Source organism: Hydra viridissima, unplaced genomic scaffold (assembly GCF_058129835.1).
Source record: "Hydra viridissima isolate aposymbiotic clone 2 unplaced genomic scaffold, HvirCarnegie_v1 scaffold_1, whole genome shotgun sequence".
Taxonomy (NCBI): domain Eukaryota; kingdom Metazoa; phylum Cnidaria; class Hydrozoa; order Anthoathecata; family Hydridae; genus Hydra; species Hydra viridissima.
In genome coordinates this window covers 39064913-39085761 of record NW_028324300.1, presented here as the reverse complement: position 1 = coordinate 39085761, position 20849 = coordinate 39064913, and the positions used below count along the sequence as shown (strand labels likewise).

The 20849-nt window shown below is 29.5% G+C and overlaps 3 protein-coding genes and 1 long non-coding RNA gene across 5 annotated transcripts in view; 1 reads left to right on the top strand and 3 right to left on the bottom strand.

Moving 5' to 3' along the window:
* The window catches only part of LOC145192258 (NACHT, LRR and PYD domains-containing protein 3-like), a 36040-nt gene extending 31891 nt beyond the window's left edge, over positions 1–4149 (top strand). For both annotated transcript variants that reach the window (XM_090076693.1, XM_090076694.1), the window contains exon 9: positions 3565–4149. In XM_090076693.1, coding sequence (XP_089932819.1) covers positions 3565–4142 — 578 coding nt within the window. In that variant the 3' untranslated portion in view covers positions 4143–4149. The remainder of the gene's footprint in view (positions 1–3564) is intronic.
* The window catches only part of LOC149894894 (uncharacterized), a 315082-nt gene that overhangs the window by 173214 nt on the left and 121019 nt on the right, over positions 1–20849 (bottom strand). The gene's annotated exons all lie outside the window — the stretch shown is intronic.
* LOC149894910 (protein GVQW3-like) lies at positions 6777–7274 on the bottom strand. The gene has a single exon (XM_090080071.1). It carries the CDS (start codon positions 7272–7274, stop codon positions 6777–6779), a length of 498 nt encoding a protein of 165 aa, XP_089936197.1.
* On the bottom strand, positions 9591–12027 carry LOC149894909 (uncharacterized). Its single transcript, XR_016449183.1, has 3 exons — positions 12008–12027; positions 11367–11412; positions 9591–9837 (listed from the first exon to the last, which is right to left on the bottom strand). It is a non-coding gene; the product is annotated as an uncharacterized LOC149894909 (long non-coding RNA).

Here is a 20849-nt window from a genome sequence, read left to right as displayed (position 1 = left end):
CGTGTTTTTACATTTTAAAATATTTTATAAAGCTTCTATTTTTTTCAATTGCATTTATTTGCATTAAGTACTTATTCGTTATCATTACTCATCATGTAATATTTATGCAAGTGTTGAAACAAAAGGATACATTATCGATAAACGTAACAGGTTCAAAGCGGGTAATAAGGCCCACTAAAAATCACCAGCTTCAGTCACCCAACCCAGTCCCTCAACAGTTTCAGTCGATCAACCTGAAATTAATCTTAATGCAAGTTTCAATGATTTAATGCCGAGTCCTGCTAAAAAGAAAAATATGGCTATGATCGGTCGCAAAAAAAGTTTTAACTATGTTGCTAAAGCCCTAACGAAAGAAGATTTTCAATCTCCTACTTCTAAAGCTGTTAATAATAAGAATAAGGGCAAAGGAAAAGCAAATGTTTCTAAAGACCTGAAAAAAGATTATTCTCAATCTTCCACTTCTAAAGCTGTTAATAAAAAGAATAAAGGCAAAGGAAAACCAAGTGCAAAGAAAAGTAAGTCTGCAAGTGTGGATGTGAATGATTGGTTTTGTTTGTTATGCCAGCACAAGTCTGTAGAAAGTATGCGACAATGTTGTAAATGTAAAGTATGGTACCACGAGGGGTGCATGGGGTATGATTCTGAAGATGAGGAAGAATTAGTATGTCCATTCTGCGAAGAATAATGTTTTTCTTTGTAACATTTCTTTATTGAATTTTTTAATTTTCTGTTGTTATTCACTGTTGTATAAAAAATTGATTCTTTTAAAGTATATAAATATGCAAGATTACTTATTATTTTATAAATGTGAGATAAACTATGCATTAAAAGAATGTTTCCAAACTTTTTTCTGGTTTTTCTTTATTTATTTTTTGTATTTTTTACATGGGCCTTATTACCCCCATAAGGGGGTAATAACGCCCAATTAAGGTATGCTACAAAAACATGAATAACTTTTGTTATAATTATTTCCTCAATATGCAGATAAGATTTTTACATCAAGGAATGATTAATCTTAAGCAGTAATCGAAAATATTTTTTTAAACTTAATTTTTAAAGCCTAAATGACCAAAAGTCTGTTAGGTAGGCCTTAATACCCATACTTACCTTAGATTCCTTTTTTATAAATGACGTAATTTTAGGTTGAGTTTTTCTAACTTCAAAATTTGTTTCTTCGTTTGGTCTTTTTTTCGTTTCTTCAATTTTGACTTCCATGCATAGCAGCCGAAAGAAATTTCGGGCCCCGGGGAAGTTCTCTTAAGAGGCCCTCTTTATGATCAATTACATACCCAGGACCAAAAGAAGCGTGCTTAGGTCATTGAAAATGAAAAATAAAAGTTAATTAAATCTTTTGAAAGTCAAAACTATCTAAATATTTTAAAAATTACTTTAAAAAATTGATTGTGCACACGCGGGACCCCGGGAATCTTCCCCGTCCACCCCCTTCCCCCTCTCGGCGGTTATGCTTCCATGTGAAGATTTTTTAAATAACGAAGAAGACCACTTGAAAATCCTTTACACGTTGTTGTTTTACATAAATTACAAGTGGCAGATTCTGTGTTTTTTTCTTTGGTAAAATTTTGCCTTGCCTTAGATCCACTTGACATGATGCGGTATATTCATTATCCTATAAATTAAATAGATAAAATATACTAAAATATAAAACTATATTACTTACAATAAAAATCCCGAATTAGTGTGCTGATTGTAGATAAATTATTTTAAATTAGTTGTAATTACTAAACATATATTTTAAACTTCACTTACTTGGTTTTTCACTTATTTCACTTTTTACATACAAACTTCTTCCTTAACGGAACTAATTACTTTTCTTTCTAACTTTCAACTTTTATGCGTAACTAATTACTTTTTTTGCACGTACAAGTATTTGTGACTTGTCCGTAGTTATTTTATATTTAAAATATAAGGGACTCCCCTTTATTCATTGTAATTTCTTGCAATTGTGATTATTTATTAGATTAGTCACTAGTTTTTTGCAGTTTTAATTTGTGTCTAAAATAGATAAAATATTATTATTGAATTTGATTTATAAATGGATTTGGTTTGTTTATTTAAGCTTTATATGCTGTAAGTTACAACATATAAAATTTAAGTAAGTAAATCAAATCTATTCATAAATCAAATTCAATAATAATATTTTATCTATTTTAGACACAAACCAAAACTGCAAAATCTTGGTGATTTAATTGTTCTTTATAATATATCTTCCTAATTTTATAGAAATTTACAAAATGGAAAAGGAAGTAATTAGTACTCAAATTTTGAGTAATATTATTTTTAAAATCTTTATAAATGTTTAAAATATGTTTTAAAAAATTACCGGGATTCCCGTGAAATTTCATTGAAATTCCGGGAAAACGGGATGGTTTTTAACTCCGGGATCCCGTTAGAGAAACCCTAATCATGACAATTAGAGTGAAGAGAACGATTTCTAACTGCATTTTAACAGAACTTTAAACGCTTCCACAAAATTAAACCAGAATGAGGTTTTAAGTTGTATTAGAAAATTCGAACGTTGATTCGAATTTTCAATTACAACTGAAACTTTCACACTCTGGTGGATTTTCAAAAACCATTATGAGCGAACGAATGTTTTTCAAACGAGAGCATCGCCGCAGGAGTTGAGTTGTTTTACGGATGAAAATCGCTAACTTTATTTATTTTCTTCTAAACAATTATTTCTGAACGAGCGGTGTGAAAAAAGTAAGTGTTCATGATTTTATTCTTATGTATAATGTTAGAATTAATTTTAAGCAGAATAATTTATTATAATAATATATTTGTTTAAGTTGAGATTTTAGGTAAAAAGCGATTAAAAGTTCAGCTAAAACAATGACGTAGTATTTATTTAATTAAAGTTGTAAAATTGTGTTTTTTTGGTTTTGTTAAAAAGATTATTTGATATTTTTTCTCTTCAAAACCAGTTTGAAAGTTTAAAAGTAGGTGACCATGAAATTCTTATGCGATACTTTTCGTTTGAAAATTTTAAAAATGTATTTTCTAACCGTTTTGACCATTTTAATCCACTTTTACCGCTTCTAATTGACGTGCTTTCGTTTAGTTTTTAATATTTTTCGTTACTAAAGCAAAGAAATAGAAAGCGAAATGTTTTTATCTCATTTCAAAAGTAAATCATTTTGCATCAAAAATCTCACGCGACTTTTAAATCAATTTGCGCGCTCTTTCAATGCTTTTGAGTAAGCATCTGATTGGCTTATTTGTTATTCGTATTTCTATTGGCTGTAACGCGACTAAAGTTTGAAAACGGCGTACGACAAGTTTCATAAAATATTTTAGTTCTGTATTTCGTAACTTATTTATTTGTTTAGTAAATATTTATGAAATAAAAAGTATTTTTGGAATTGATTTGTGATCTTTCGGATTGTTTTAATCTGTTCGATATACAAAATCATATCCGTTTTACTTTTATTAAACACGATATCGTGTTTTCAAAATGTTTAAAGTTGATTGTCTTGAGTAACTGTTGTTGCAAATAAATATTAATAATAATATTAATATGTTGTTATTCTTCTTCTTCTTCAGATTATGACACTGAAGAGATATTCATCAAGTGCTTCTTTGAAGCGCAAGCGTCAATTACCGAGGACTTGAAAAAATCAATCGATGAACAAGTGTATGAGTGGTGGATTGTTATAGACGATAGAACAACTGCTCATGAAGTTTCACATTTTAAATATTTCATGGAGAAATTGTCTGCCGCAGGATGCAAGTTGAATGAATTACGTGTTTGGAAAAACATTTTATCTGAAGATGAGAAAAAACTTGTCACTTTATGTTCGACCAACGTTCGTGGTGTCTTGTTATGGCGTCCAGTGAAGATCGATGGATGGACACCGACACATAAGATTGAGTGGTTGGTAATTGGGAATAGTGATACTTTCGTATCAATTAACGAGTTTGAACGTTTTTTCCTTCCATGGATTCGACTCGCTGAAAACTTAAATCTTGTCCTTCACGACGACACGAACTTCATCGACGACATTTGTGAATGGCTTCGTGATTTGAAATTCAAGAAGTTGATGATCAGGTACCGTGGAGAATGGTTTGATAACATCGAAGAGTTTAAAGTAAGAAACACGAAAAAATGTTTAATATGTTAAATAAAAAGTAAATACAAATGTAAATATGTAAAAAGTATATGTAATACAAGAAAGTTTTTTTAACATCGAAGCGTTGAAAAAGTTGAAGTGATAAGAATTACTTTTGATTGTTTAAATATTTTTAATTTGTTAAATAAATATTTAAAATGTATAAATAATGTGAGAATTATTTATGAAATGAAATATAAAGTAATTTTAGAAAGAAAAAAACAATTTTCTTTTAAAACATGAAAGGTGGAAAAAAAATGGAAAAGAATTTCATTTTTATTTGGAGTTTTGGTTGCGAATATTTGTTGTATATTAAAACTGAGAGTTTTTTACTTCAAAAACTGTTGTAATATTATAATTTGATGTTTTAATAAACTTCAAAAAATCACGGAATTATAATAATACAGTGTAATTTTATGTATTGATATTATAATAATGGAAATATTTTAAGAAATAGATTGTTTTTTTTGTTGTCGTCAATGGTAACTGTTATGAAAAAAAATATTCGAGTTTTTAAGATGAGATTCGATCATTTTTTAGAACGGAAAGTTTTTTTTAATGTCAACGAAAAAAAAAAAAAATTGGAACTCAGAAAATCGAAAAACAAAATCTTTACGAATTTTTAAAAGCTTCGAACGGTGGACATTTTTTTACTCTCGAAGGAGGACAACAGTTTTAAATTTTTTTTTTTTTTTTTTTTTTTGTAAAAAAAATGACTTTTGCTGAAGATAATCAGCTCATGTTTTGTTTCTAGAAATTTTCGGTTGTTTTCGAATCAAGGTTTTTTTCAAGCCCAATCATTTTGATTGATTTCGTATAAATTGGGTCATTTAATTCCTGCTGTTTCCATAGCAATCAAAATAACCTTCAGAGAAGAAAATAAAATGGTGATTAATGTCCGAATTGTGATGAAGCTCTTCACTTACTTTACAATTATCTTTCAAATGGCAAAGCAGTAAAGGAACAAATGCTGTTTAAGTGAATTACAATTTTGTTCAAAAAGTGATGAATGCTTAAAATATCCAGTTGACATTTTAACTCTTTCGCTGCCAACTACGAGTATTCTCGTTGTAAGTTGGCGTCATTTATTTGCCAACTACGAGAATACTCGTAGTTGGCAAATCATAAAATAAAACATCTATAAAACTAGACGATAATTCGTCTGACTATTTTTTCCCGTGAACTTTGGGAAGTCAGACGAGAAAACTTTGGTTTTTGCGCTAATGCAATTTTTCATCTACCGGAACAAATATGTTCCTGCGGCTTTTCTCTGATCTTAATGAAATATCGTAAAGTTTCGGGGGGTTTATCTTACATTACGCCAAAATGTATTTAGTTAAATTATCAGTGCTATTCAGCAGCAGTATAACAAAAGAAAAAGATAATTTAAAGTATGCTTTTAAAAAAGTTTGTGATTTATTTCTTATTAAACTTTTGAAGGATTACGAAAAAGAAGCTTTAAAAGCTCTCAGCAATGGCATATTACCCCCTTCCTTAAACCTGCAAAACGTAATTATATTTCGCCGTTATTCGTTTTTTTAAATAACCAAAGTTTTCTCGTCTGACTTCCCAAAGTTCACGGGAAAAAAAAGTCAGACGAACTATCGTCTACTATAAAACACATTAATTAGTGCACTGTGTAAAAAATTCAAAGTGCACACTAAAATGTTTTTTAATGTATTAAAAAACATCTTGTTTTGTACTTTAAATTTTTTTCACATTTTTAATAACATACAGTATAATGTAGATATCAAATATATTTTAGCTTCTAGTCTAAAAAACACAACAATTTAGAATTAAGAAAACAAAATATAAATTACCTTTTTTACTCATGATAACTGTCAATGTGCATGTGCAAAAAAATTGAAACACTATTTATAATAATAATGCATAAAATAAGCTACATTACTAAACCTTTTCAAGATGTAAGTGAGAACTTGAAAGTTGTAATTAAGAAACGTAAGATGTAATTGAGAAATACAAAATGTAATTTAAAAGTCGCAATATGTTATTTAGAACATGAAAGTTGTAATTAGGAAACTTAAGATTTAACTGAGAAGATGAAAGTTGTAATTGAGAAAAGCTTATAATATATGTTTCAAATTATATATTGCGATTTCTTATTTACATGTTGGGTTTCTCAGTCACATTTTAAAATTTCTTAATTACATGTTGTATTTCTAAATTACATCTTACGTTTCTTAATTACAACTTTCAAGTTCTCAATTACATCTTGAAAAGATGTAGTCACCGCAATGAGTTATACTCATTACGGTGTTACGAGTACTTCGGCACTGGAGAAAAAAATTTCTTTACCAAACTACGAGTATACTCGTAATACTCTTTTTTTGTCAGTTATATTCAGAAGAAAAAATACTATAGAATTATTTCAGATTAAAAATATTTTTTTTATTGAAATGTTGATATCTAGTTGATATCTAGCCTTGGCAATGAGAATGAAACCACGTGAAATAGCTTCGGCAAAAATTAATGATTGTAGACATTATGGCTCAGCAAAGCAATAACGCATAGTTTAAAATAGCCCGGCAGCGAACGTGTTAAGCGTTGTTTACGCTGTTCGTTTTTGGTGCATTATCAGCCACAATCATTAAATACATGACAAACGAAGAGATAATGACATACAACTCAGCTGTACAACGTCAAAACACAGTATCTGTATTTTTCATAATTTTTGAAGTTGGGCCGCCAACTTAACTTCATACTTATCACTTGAAACTTCACCTGAACTCTATTCTTGGGATTTTGATCGGATAACTCGTGGGGTATCCAACGTGATGTTAGTTTTCTTTTTTTAAGTGCGTTGCGAATGATTTCGTTGATTGTAAAGCGATTAATTGATGTCAGGGCTTCAATTATATCATGTGTTGCATGCGGATTTTCTTCAATAATGGCTCGCACACGTTCAATATTCTCAGCTGTATACGTGGTTTGAGGGTGCCCTGAGCGAGGATCATCTTCGAGACTCTCTCTACCATCTTTAGATAAAGTAGCCCATTTGGCAACTGTACTACATTTTGGAGCTTGGTCACCATGAACTAAAACCAACTCATCGGTTATGGCTTGTGCTGAAACTCCAAGTAGAGCACGGGTTTTAATATATGCTCGATATTCAAATTTTTCCATTTTTAAATTTTTTCTTTTAAACGTATATAATAAAATTTAAATAATTTTTTTAATAAACATTGAAAATATTTCAACAAGTACTAAAAATGTTCATAATTAAACACAGTTTGAAATGATATATAAATATTTAATTATTTCCTGTCTCATTGTATCTTTATAGATGAAGTTCCACGAACTTTCCTAACGACCTAAGTAAGTTTGAAGTAATGAAGCTTACTCAGGGCCGCTGAGAGCCTTCAAGTCGCCCGGGACAAAACCTTTTTTGGCGCCCTTATAGATTTCGCTTCATATATATACTTAGCATAGAAGCAAAAAAGTACATTATGCCTTTATAGCTACTTTAACTTTATTTCATTTTTTGCTAACTAACCGCAGCATAAACAATTCCTAACTTAAATAAATTTTTTGAGCTTTTTTCGAGGCAAAATTATAAATTACTTCATCATATGACAATGATTTCGCGAGATCATTTTCAATAGACAAGATCATAAGATTTGAAAGTCGCTCTTGTCCCATGGTGGCTCTGAAATGATTTTTTATAATCTTAAATTTACTAAAAGATCTTTCACCCTCTGCAACGGATATTGGCATTGTGTGAAAAATGATTAATTTCGAAAATATTCGTAAATTGCCTCGAAAATAATATATATATATATACATATATATATATATATATATGATTTAGTAGAAATATATATAGTGATTTAGTAGAAATATATATATATATATATATATATATATATATATATATATATATATATATATATATATATATATATATATATATATATATATATATATATATATATATATATATATATATATATATATATATATATATTTCTACTAAATCACCTTCAAATCAGTAGCTTTGTAAAACCAACGTAATTCTTGGAGCATTTGTTTATTATTTTCACATTCTTTTACCCTTTTGGAAGCCAATGCCCTATTTTGGGCACCAGAAAGTTTTTTACGATTCATTATTAACAGTTACTGCAAATAACCGTACGCATCAATAAAATAATAGCATTGTCAACTACGCAAACTCATCAAAAAATTATAAACTCAATCTCAAAAAGCTAATGTCATAAATCTATATTTCAATAGTTAAATATAAATCTTAAACATGAATTACCATAAATAAGTTGATCGTAAAGAGTTGAAAAATATTTACTATTACTTTCTAAATTCTGAATAGAATTATTTCTATTCAGAATTTAGAAAGCTTACTTAACAACAATCTGAGCTTACTTAACAACAATCATTTAAACGCAAAGCAGGAATTTTACTGCGCAAAATAAATTTTGTTCGACTGAATTACAATTCCATTCAAAAACTGATGAACGCTTAGAATGTCCACATTGTTCTTTTTGGTCCATTATTAGTCACAATCTTTAAATATTTATGAATATTGCTGTTTGTTCAAGATTGGTTTCAAAGAGTCATGGAGCATGCTCAAACTTCTAGTATATCAATAAGAATGTAGACTTGAAAACAGTTAGGTTTATCGGAGCTAATCTAACTCCATCCCAAACCGTGACTGCCTTCTTCCAAGAACTAGGTCTTCTAAAATTGTAAACTTTTTTACTTGTCATAAACTTGATCAAAAATCATCTGATGGTCAAAGTTTTTAAATTTTGAAAAACATTTAATAAAGAAATTCTCCGAAACAAGTTTCTTCTGCTCACTGTGTCCAATCAATATTTGTAACAAGCCTGCTTTTTTTTTTTTGCATTTCGTAGGTCTATCGTTTGTTTTTACTGTTGGTCATTATTTTGTTTAGTTTAACTATTGACTGATATCCTTTAAATGTCTCCGTAAATTTAGGAAGTTGAGCTAATTTCGTCACTACTTAAGGTCATGATTTTTATTTTTATTCAAACATCAATAATTTTGTATCGGCATTCCTAATGGTTGTTATGCTTATACAGAATGTGGGTACTATAATTTTAATAGCTGTATAATATGAAGCAATAACTCCATCGGTGATTATTTTTTGTTAACAACGCTCTGAATAACTTTTTTCGCTCTTTGATTTTGGAATTTTTCCATGAGCACACTTAATTAAATAATTTGTTAAAAAAAAAAAAGCCATTTATGTTCAAGGGGATTTTTCCATGAGCACACTTACTTAAATAATTTGTTAAAAAAAAAAAGCATTTATGTTCAAGGGGATTTTTTCATGAGCATGCAACTCCTCCTTCTCTAAAAATTTTCAGTATTTTTAACGTCCCCTATTTTACATTTTTTCAAGCAGTTTTTGAACTGGTAGTTTTTATCATGAAAAACTTAATACACGTAAGAAAAATCTTTTTGAATTTATGGTTTATAAACAATTTCTTCTAATCTTATACAAAGTTTTACCAAACCAGGCGAGCGTATCAAGGAATAAGAAGTTGTAGTTCTTCCCGGTTTGTGAGCAAAAACCGTTTTACGATCTCGTCAGCCGCATATGCACAACACGTGTCGCTGTTTTTTCGATGTCATTAAACTGTGCATGCCTTGTTCCTTTCTGTCTTCTTTCAATTTTTCCCTTCTGTTTCCTTTCTGTCTTTCTTTTAGCCTTAATGAAAGTTATACTGAAAATCATTGAGTGGTCTGACTTTTGAGAAAAAATTAATGTAAGCCATTCGTATTTAAGTCTTCTTGCAGCAAGAATTTTTCGACTACGAAATTATTTTTTTTAAATAGGTGAAGTAAACTTCGCCTTTAAGTGAAAAGAGAAGTTACAATAGTCTCAACTTAGTCAGTAGAATTGGAATTTGTAAAAGAAATAAGTTTGATTAAGAGCTTTATAAGACTTGATTAAAACTAAAACTAAGTGGATAAGGTTGCAACTGGCTGTATAATCATATATTGTCAAAATTTTTTTTAGAACTGCTTGCTCAACACAAATATGAGAAGCGCATGAAAGTCAACAAAATGAAGTCAAGAAAATCAAAGAACTGTTAATTAAAACAAAGTTTTTTTTTGTAAACTCCTGCTGTGTGGAGTGATGGTATTTGAAGGCAAAACCAGTTCCTTATGCTTGAAGGGATTCTAATTTGTTTGGCTTTTGCTTTGGGCATTCATTCTATTAGTTGCCTATGCCAGTTCATCATTTGAAAAAAAAGCTGTGCTAAGTTTCTAAATTCCAATTGGGTTGGTATTTGTAAAGCCATCTGACCATGAAAGAGTTTGTTTAAACTAATCTAAAAAAACTAATATTAAATAGAGTTTTTCGTTCTTTATCTATTTAAATTAAATTTGTCTTCAACTTATCCTTTTCTTCGGATTTGGCCAACTCCAATACGAGTTGACCCAAAAAATGAAAATGTAAGCTCAAGGTCAAATTTTCTCTGACAAAGCTTTATTTTTGTTTGCTTGCCAGTTACCCTCATACACTTTGCCTTTCAAAATAGCCCAGAAGTCTTCGATTGGGTGACACTCCGGCACGGCTGGTGGATTGTCAACTTTTTTGATAAAAATGATGTCATGGGCCTCGTAGCAGTCGGTCACGGTTTTGGCGTAATGTTATGACGCCATATCCGGCCAAAATACATAATTGCCATTGGTATGATGAGAGTTGATGAACAGCACTAGTCTCCTTTTGATACAATCCTTTCGTAGATGGCTTTGTTGACTGTTAGGCCACTGGGGACGAAAAATGCCCCGGAAATTATTTTGTCAGAAGCGGCCAGCCAGACGAGCACCTAGGGTTCGAGCTTGCGCTTTTTGCGATACTTAACGCTCGGTAGAGTCTTGTCTCTGTCACTGGACAGAGAGTGACAGAGACAAGATAAAGAAAATCAATGCCGATCTTGATTCGCTTTTTTTGGCCCTCTTGTTGGTCAGGTACACTATGAGCTTGCCACATCAAAAAACCCAGTTACTGTGGTCAAACATGGTTTTCGGACAATTGATGTCCTTGGGGGTCGTGATTTTGGCCACACGATTACTTCCTTGCAATCTTTTGTGTCCAGAATTGTTCGCAGTTTGATTACATCATAGATAGTGCTTCTTGGAATTTGTTCAGCATTGAAGTGATCTTCAGTGAACTTTTTACCTTGCGATTTTATTTTTCAAGTAGAACTCATAAATTCGTTTTCTTACCTCTTCTTGCTTGAACACAATTTTTTTCTTCATTTTTGATAATTATCTAAAAATATGTGAATTGACTTACAAAGAATTAAATGAGCTTTAAAATGGATGTAAGCATGAAAAAAAAATTGTTTAGCTTGTGGCATTTAATAGTCTGTTCAAGTCAGTCCGGATTTTTAGTAACCACCCGTTGCTCCAATTTTCTCCTAATATGTCGCACAGTGAATTAAAAAGGTTAAAAAGCGGCAAAAAATACCTAACTACTAAATACATGTACATTAAACATATACCATACATCAAAATAGGGGTTTTTGGGGTCAAGGAATTCAAATTAGGAACTTAAAATTTTTTTCACATGCACTAGTTACCCGTATAACGCACATGTACGCGTTAAAACGCGCGTTAGTGCACTTTAAAATTCTAAATACTATTTTTAGTAAAACATTTAGCTTCCTTGACCCATAATATAACAATATTATATTAATACACAAACGCTCGTGTACGTGTTAAACGCACGCATTTACTAAACGCGCGCAGACGCGTTACAAAGCGAGTTATAAATCTTTAACGCAAAAAAAAACAAAAAAACAATTTATAATCCAAAAATAAAAAAATCAGAGTATGAAAATCTTTTCACAACTTGAATTACTAACCAGTTCAATAATTCAGTACTAATATCCAATACCAGAATAGATATTCATATATTGTTTTGTCAAACGCAACACCCGCCCCTCCGTTTTCGATTTAAAAACAGCTTTCGGAGGTTTGTGAATTATTACACAAACGTCCGAAAACTGTTTTTAAATCGAAAACGGAGGGGCGGGTGTTGCATTTGACAAAACTATGCATGAATCTATTTAAAATATCTCCTAAAGGAGCAGGAGGTCGCAGTAAATAATTCAGGGTTTATTTGGCTATAATTTAATGGTTTTGTTTCACAAAAATTGAACGTGGAACAATGTGGAACTTTTTTTTGGCTGGCACTTATGTTTAAAATTGTGCATTAAAATTTTAATTTTCAAAAGAATTATCTAAAAAAAACTGTTTTTAAAATCTAAAAAAAAAAGCAAATAAATTATTAACATCTAAGCACTCAGTAATTTAACAAAAAAAAAAAATTAAGTTTTGTAATGAGGTGGAAAATAAGGTTTCTTACAAGATAAACATACCTTAAATTTTCATAATTTTATGGTGATAAATTTTACTTTTTACACATATATCCCTTTAAAATTACACGTTGTTAATACCTATGGAATTATCTAAAGTTGATTTAAGATCAAAAAGTTGCTTTTACATTTTAAGTCTAAAAACGATTAAGCTTTCACTTCTTTTTTTGGACTTTTTTTGAGTTGAGGCATGCAGTACCCTGTGGTGTAGCTGTCACACAGTATAGACTATGGAATCACATATTACTATTGTCAGATAGAAAATTAGTGTGGCATTTAAGGTCTTTCCAATGACGATCTTTGTAAATGGTTGATAAGCATTTTGCTGAGATTGTTCTCTTTATTTTATGAACTGCACACTGCAATATGTTCAATAGGCAGGTTTTTAATTGAAAAATTGGGGGCTGTTTTTTTTTTTAATTGTTACCCAATTTCTTTGATTTCTATAAACAAGTTTTTCTGATTTGATCTTAGACAATGGTATTCGTATTTTGAATATTGAATTTTTATGGGTTTTATCTTTTTTAGGCTGTCTTCACTTTCATTACATTTATCTTGTATTTAGAAAAACTTGCAAAAGTTCTTGATCATATATTTATCAACTGAATGGAAGAGATTTGCACAGGAGACTCATTTAATCAATATTTAATTGAAACTATTGTTGAACATATTTACCAAGATAACGAAGATGAACAAATATAAAATGGAATCTTTCCTTGAGATGCTAAGTGTCTTGGGATCGATGGGAAGTCAATTTAGAGAACGAAAGTGATTGGTTTTTAATAGGAAAGTTTAAAATTTTCATGAAATATCTGTCAAAATATATAGGAAAACTATTGCTTTACATATTTTTACTTATCTAACCCTTCTTAACTGTTCAAGTTTTCAAATAACAGCTTCTATGACTGCATTTTTACCAAATTTCACTAAAGGACTTATCCTATAGCAAACATTTGTTTAAGTAAATTATTAGAAAAAGAAACTTATACAAATGTTTCTAACAAATCTAATAAGTTTGAAATGGTAAGATTACATAAAGTTTTGGTTACAAAAAAAGAGATCGTTGTCGAACATTGCTAACAGGAAGCTGGAAACTAACAATGAAGCATTTCTTGTAAAAGGACAGTTAAACTAAAAACTTTTGTTTTCAAAAATCCTGTTATTTACAGGTGATGAAAATTGGATTTTAACGTTACATTTCTAGTGTTTCAGTTTTTTACTTAATACATCAAGGGTGCAAAGGAAAACAAAATCTCTTGCAATATATAAGAAATGTTAAGAATGTCTTACGTTTAATGAGCTTTCTAACCAATCGGCAGATAGAAACAAATTATTTAAAGTGCTAAACAAATTCACAATCATTTTTTCTTTTCAGCTTGTGTAGGGACAGACCAAAATCACCGTAAAAAAAAAAAAAGAAAACCACAGAAAAAGCAGAGCAACAAAGTACGTCATTCTTTTTAGAAATCTTAATACGTTGCTGTTCTTTTTTCGTGGTTTTCTTTTTTTTTTTTTTTACCATGATTTTCGATTTTAACAAAACTGAAAACAAGTATATTGTTGGTTGAAAGTTTCTATTAAAAAAAGTGCGAAATTCTTTTACAGATGAATTTATTGACTTTTACTTTGTAGTTTTAAAGAAAGTATTGCGGTATAAGGTTCACTGAACATGTGCAAAATTTTGAAAAGAAATTACGACAGTCAACGCTGGACAAGTTGCAGACAGTGAGTTTTTTAATTTAATGACAAACTTAAACTATTTTTTCTTTAAGCTCACGTTATACATTAAGTTAGACACATTATCTTGGTCTTCAAGGAGGTGTTTCTTTGATGGAGACTGTCAGACGAATAATGAAAATGGTCATGACTGATAATTTCGTCAGGTTAGAATTATTTTGTTCTATCTCCTATTTTAAACGTTGAAAGAAAGTTTTTGATTTTTTTCTATAAGTAAAAATTAATTAAAATTTTATTGTTACGTTTTTAAGAAATAATAACTTATTCTTTAAATGATTTACATTTAAAGAAACTATTCAGAAAAAATAATTTAAAAATAAAATGTATTTTAAAAGTAATCATCACTTAGTAAAATTAACAATTCATTTTCTCCCAGCGTTTAAAGTTAGAGATAGAACAAAATGATTCTAACCTGACGATTTGGCAAACAGCTTTAATTTCATGAGCCATGGAAATAAGCATGCTTTTTCTGTCCTGCAGCTTAAGGACATTGTTTGTGGTTAGTAAATAATTGTATGTATATATTTGAGTAAATTGAAAAAATTTGCTATTATTGTTTGAAAAAGAGTGTTTTTGTGAAAGAAGACTTTATTTATCATGAAGTCAACTGACATTTGTCTTGCTAAACTAGTATCTTGTGATCAAATAGTTCCGTTAAAATGCTTATCAGTGTTTATGTTCTTTGTTAATAAAATTTGTTAAAAATCAACCAATAAAAGTCTAACTTGTTTTAGAGTGCTCGCACCACTGACTTGTGATCTTTTCAGATATACAAACCATTACATCTTAACTTTATAAATGGTATTGTAAAAATACAATGGTAACAACATGACAATGAGTCCTAAGGTTTCCACTTTAACAAAATTTCTTAATTTTTGGGTTAAATTTTATGGAATTGGTTAGAGACCGCCGATCCGTTACTGTTTATCGGATTGCGGATTGTTCACCGAGTTATCTATGCTAAACGGTTCAAATTACTTACGGATTGATTTGATCCGAAAATAATGTATCGGAAAATAGTTTGTTAAAATTTTTTCGGATTATTTTTTCGGATTGCAATCCGATTCGATACTTTCGGATCGGATTGCAATTCGAAAAATTTTTTTCGAACGGAACCCGATCCGATATTATTTTTACGGATTTATACGGATTAAGAATAAGGAATGCTTTTGAAATAAGATTCATTTTTATTTATTTATAATATTCAAATATACAATGAAAAGAAATGATTTCCTTGTTAAGAAATAAAAAAAGTCAAAATCACACTGAAAGTTAATCATTTTCCAAATTCATTTCCTGGCCACACAATGTCTTGAATTTTACTAAGTTGCTTAGTGTTTTCTTTCATATATACCAACATCTCAACCTATGAGGTTGAAAGATTGGTTCTTCTAGAGCTGTATATATTCCCTGCTGTTGAGAAAACTCTTTCAGATGTTGATGATGCAGCAGGTATACAGAGGTTTTTTCTGGCCAGCCTTGACATCATTGGGTAAATATACTGGTTTTGTTTCTATAATTCCAGTACATTTGTACTTGCTGGATTTGCATTTAAGTACCCTTCATTTTTAGCTGAAATGGCTTTCTTGGTGCTTGTTTCACCTCAAGGAGTAACGTAACCTGCACCAAACATTTTCTTCCTCAGTTGTTCAGCGAAATCAAAGTTGTCATCATCTTCATCATCCAACATTGAAGAGGAAGGAGTGCTTTGGCTAGCCAAAATTTCTTTTTTTGACAGTTCTTCCATAGCTTTCTCTACTGCAGTTTTGACTACTTCAAAATTTTCCCCCTCATCCACAAACCACATGCCCTTCCTGTTAGGATTTAAAAAATGAGCAATAGAGAATTCAATATTCATCAGCTCCCCTTCGAATCTTTTATTTAGATCTTCATTGAATTAGTGAGCAAGCTCTAATGACACCTCGGTTTTTGGCTTAAAACAGGCCTTACATTTTGCCTTATTTTCCTCCACCTTGTTGAAGAATTCTCAAAAATTAGATAGCTTAGGCATCTGAAAAGATGAAAAACATGAAATAAAATAAAAATGGAATAAATCAGATTATTTGATTTTTCTTTCATATTTGTCTGAACAAAAAATGATATTTTTGAGGCCTGCATAAAGTTTTCATTAAAAGAACTAACTATTTAAAGGTTATTTGCCTTAATTGTTGAAATGAACGTAACAATTTTTCAAACTAGTTTTTATCTCTATTTTTATTTCTATTATTATTTAAGTAGAAGAAATATAACAATATAAATTTTATCGGACCAATCCACTAATTGAAATAAAACCACAAAGCGAATTAATTCGCAAAGGAATTCGATCCACGAAAAAAAAAAAAAAAAAAAACCGCAAAAACTCAGTTTGAAATAGGGGAACATGGGGCATGATGACGAACGTTTTGAAAAGCACTTATATCTTATTCAATAACTGTTTCAATAAGTAAAACTTTATCAAAAAGTGGAAAAAAAATTATTATGCAGCACATATGTATAAAAAAAACCCATAAAAAATTATAAATAGCCTGGAAAAAACTCATTAACCAAAGTTACCTCAAATTATCATCTTGCCCTGTATGCGGGGAAAGATGGCGACTTTAAAAAAAGTAAATTCCATTATACCATTACCTTCCCAAATAACACAATATCATAAATTCTAGTTAATAAGGTATGTAATACAAACGGTTACGTAATTTTTTAAACAATCAAACTATATATTTATATAGGGCTATGCAAAAAAAAGTCTACTAATCAGTTCATAGCAAATTCCAATACAACAAAATAAAGCAAATGTCATACAAATACTTTAATGCATAATAAAGCAATATAATAATGACTAAGCCACACAAAAGTTATTACAATACAAGTTTATGGTAAAGCATGTAATTTGGCGAAACGACAAACGAGTCAACTTGCCCCGCTCAGAGTCGGACTGGCTTGAAAAAACGGCCCGGAGAGAGAGAGAGAGAGAGAGAGAGAGAGAGAGAGAGAGAGAGAGAGAGAGAGAGAGAGAGAGAGAGAGAGAGAGAGGGGTGGGAGCCAAGAGCCTTCACGCCGCCCATGACAGCGACTATGATTAACGCCCTTATTTTTCTAAATTTAACTATATTGTAAAAAATATTAGTAAAGGACTTTTTATTTTTAGGCACATTACTGTTTATTATTATTTAAAGTATGAAAAAAAAAAGTTTAAACTTCCCAGCCTAAAAATAAATATAATAATAATATTGATAAAAATAAATATAATAATAATATTGATAAATATAAATATAATAATAATATTGATAAAAATAAATATTTCTAAAACACTGCTGTTAGTTGGAGTCTAGAAATAGGAGACATAATCGCTATTCAATATTGACTAGTATAGCAACTTTTTCATCGTTTGACTAGTCGATGCCAAGACATCAATTATTGCATCGTTATTAATTCTCGGAAGAACGTCTTTTTCACAAGATATCAGCATGAATGACTGTAAACTTGACTGGCTCATCAAATTTCTTAATCTGTTCAAAATATATTTTAATTTCGAAAATGACCTTTCACAAGCAACTTGTGATGAGGATAATGTCAGCACAAATTTTTAAGCCAGAAACAAATTTGAATACGCAAGACTATGCAAGTTAAACTTCTGGAGGACAAAGTAACAATAAACAATACATTTTTTGCAAGATTTGCATTTATTTCTTTGGCTGTCACTGTTTTCAACTTCTGGGATTGTAAAGACAGTTTCAGATTCTTCGGATTTATATTTTAACATGTTGTCCTAGACAGAGTTAGATACTTCCGTGTCAAATATCAAGTTATATTCATCTTCAAGAGTTATTTCAAAATTTTACAAATTTATAAAATCTCCACTTAGAAAACAAAAAACCCAACCTATTAGACTACCAAAAAAAAAAAAAAGCTGTTTGACATAATAAATAAATAGTTGCAGAATCTATTTTTATGTGGGGACAAAAGAATTAGCTTAATTTACTTGTGTATAAACAAAACTGAAACATTTAAAATTAAATAACTTTATCAATTCTAAAGCAAAACGACGTCCCCAAAAAAATTATTGTAGTGCAACCTTTTCTAAAAAAAATAACATCTATATATACGTATATACTATTTATTTTCATGGGTGGGTTTTTATTCTTCGACACCTACATAAAATCATTTGTTGCGTTTTTTGGATGAAGTTTTTCAAAAACGTACGATATTTTTAGGTACGTGTGTAAAAATTTCAAACCATTTATTTGTTCAAGTTTTATATATGGTTCGAAAGAGCTCTGCATTTGTAATAAAATGGTGAAAACGTTATGAAAAAAGAATCATTACAAAAAAAGTTATGCTCATTTAAGTAACATTATTTTTATGAAGCATTGCTTAAGAAAAATGCAACTTTCGTTTAAAACTCGCGTTCGGCTAACGGCAGCTTTGCAATAGAATCATTGTTAATTTGCGCATGATTTTGCGTAGTGAAATGTGCAAAACGATTAAAAAACGTAGCTAAAAAAGTTTCGAATTAAAGAAACAAAGTATTTTAAATGATTAAAACGTAACAGTAAAATTTATAATAAAATTTTATAAAACATGCATAAAAAAATATCGCGTTTTCTTGCAATATTTACAATAAATATATATATATATATATATATATATATATATATATATATATATATATATATATATATATATATATATATACATACATACATACATACATATATATATATATATACACACTGGCGAGCAAAAAAAAGTGAACAGTACAATTTTTGCACAGATTTTGCTGACAACGTTCACTGTATTCATATCTAATGTTTAGAAGTTTATTCATGTTTTCTTTGAAAGATAAACGTAAATTCTTTGATAGTACGAACAAAAATAAACAAGCTTGTATGAGTTTCTGACCAGAGCTCTTTCATTTTATGCGTAAGCAGTCGCTGTTCACTTTTTTTTGCTCGCCAGTGTATATATATATATATATATATATATATATATATATATATATATATATATATATATATATATATATATATATATATATATATATATATATATATATATATATATATATATATATATATATATATATATACAGCGGTGGCCAAAAGTCTTGGAACAAAACATTTAACGACCAAAAAAATTTATTTTTGATCTTAAGTATAAATTTTGAAGGTTTAAGGTATATTTTTAAAGAGAATGTTGTTTAAAAAAATACTTAGAACTTATTTTTTTTTTATTTATTTATTTTACTGTTATCGTTTATTATTTTTAGTATAAAAATTTATCATAACATAAAATATGTTGTTCCAAGACTTTTGGCCACCACTGTATATATATATATTTATGGAGGTGATCTTTAAATACATTAAAAGCCTCAGCGTTTTCGCCTTATTTTTATCGTTACTAATGAATTTCAATGAAAGATAAATATATAAATAACAGTTCTAATAAAATATATCATTATAATGAATAAAATAAACAAATATACTGAATTCTCTACTGTCAAAAACCGCCCCTCCCCCTAACACTATGTAACGGAAGTGGAAATACATACCTCCACTGCGTGGAATAATAGGGTATGTGGTCATGAATATTTTTTGATGAAATTTGGCAGGGACATAGAAAATAGATCTATACAGTTGCCTGTAAAATTTTAAATATGTACCAACATGCCTTCAATATTAATGCACCTCCGGAACAGAAACGAAATTTTAAAACCGAATGAAAATCACTGGTAACTAAAAAAAACAACAGAATTTATAACAAAAAGTAACAGTAACAATAGCAGAAACAGTTTTATAAAGTGTAACAGTCACAGTAACGCTAAAAGAGGTGGAAATGGTACCTCCACTGGGTCGAAAAATACGGTATGTGGTCATGAATATTTTTTAATGAAATTTGGCAGGCACATAGAAAATAGATATATACAGTTGACTGGAAAATTTCAAATATGTACCAACATGCCTTCAATATCAATGCAGTGCCAGAACAGGAACACAATTTTAAATAGCAATAAAAAAAAACTGAAAAATTTATTACACGCAAAAAAAAAACCATAATTTATTCAACATAAAACATTCTACCTTTTTAATAAAGTCTAAGCTGATATAAAATCCTAAAAAAAAAGACAAATAAATACATCATTACCACACCGAGTTCGAGCACGCTGTGAAAAAAAGGTCACAGTTTTTGTCTTTAAAATCGGTGCCGTAAAAACCCAGATACGCACGTACCTATTTTATCTGCTGACCAATTTACAAAATATTCAATCACGTGAACATGCGCACTAAACTGGCAGGCAAAAAACATAAACATTCTGCAATAAACATTTAGGAAACTTGCATTTTGTCATTATTTCACGTAAAGTTGCAGCTCTAGATACGTTTGTAATTATTTTATCTCTTTTAATAAAATTTTATAACATATAATTCGCATTTCAACGTTTCAAGATGTTTAATATCCATAATAAAAACGATTATTTATTCAGCTAGTATATTTCAGTTTAAATTGATATGAACTAGTTGAATAAATAATAAAAAAACTGTAAAAACTGTAATAAAGGTATTTTGCTGTTTTTACATCTATATATATATATATA

What these genes read in the sequence shown, in the direction of transcription:
- LOC149894910 (XM_090080071.1), bottom strand. Translation starts at nt 7,274, where the DNA reads ATGGAAAAATTTGAATATCGAGCATATATTAAAACCCGTGCTCTACTT.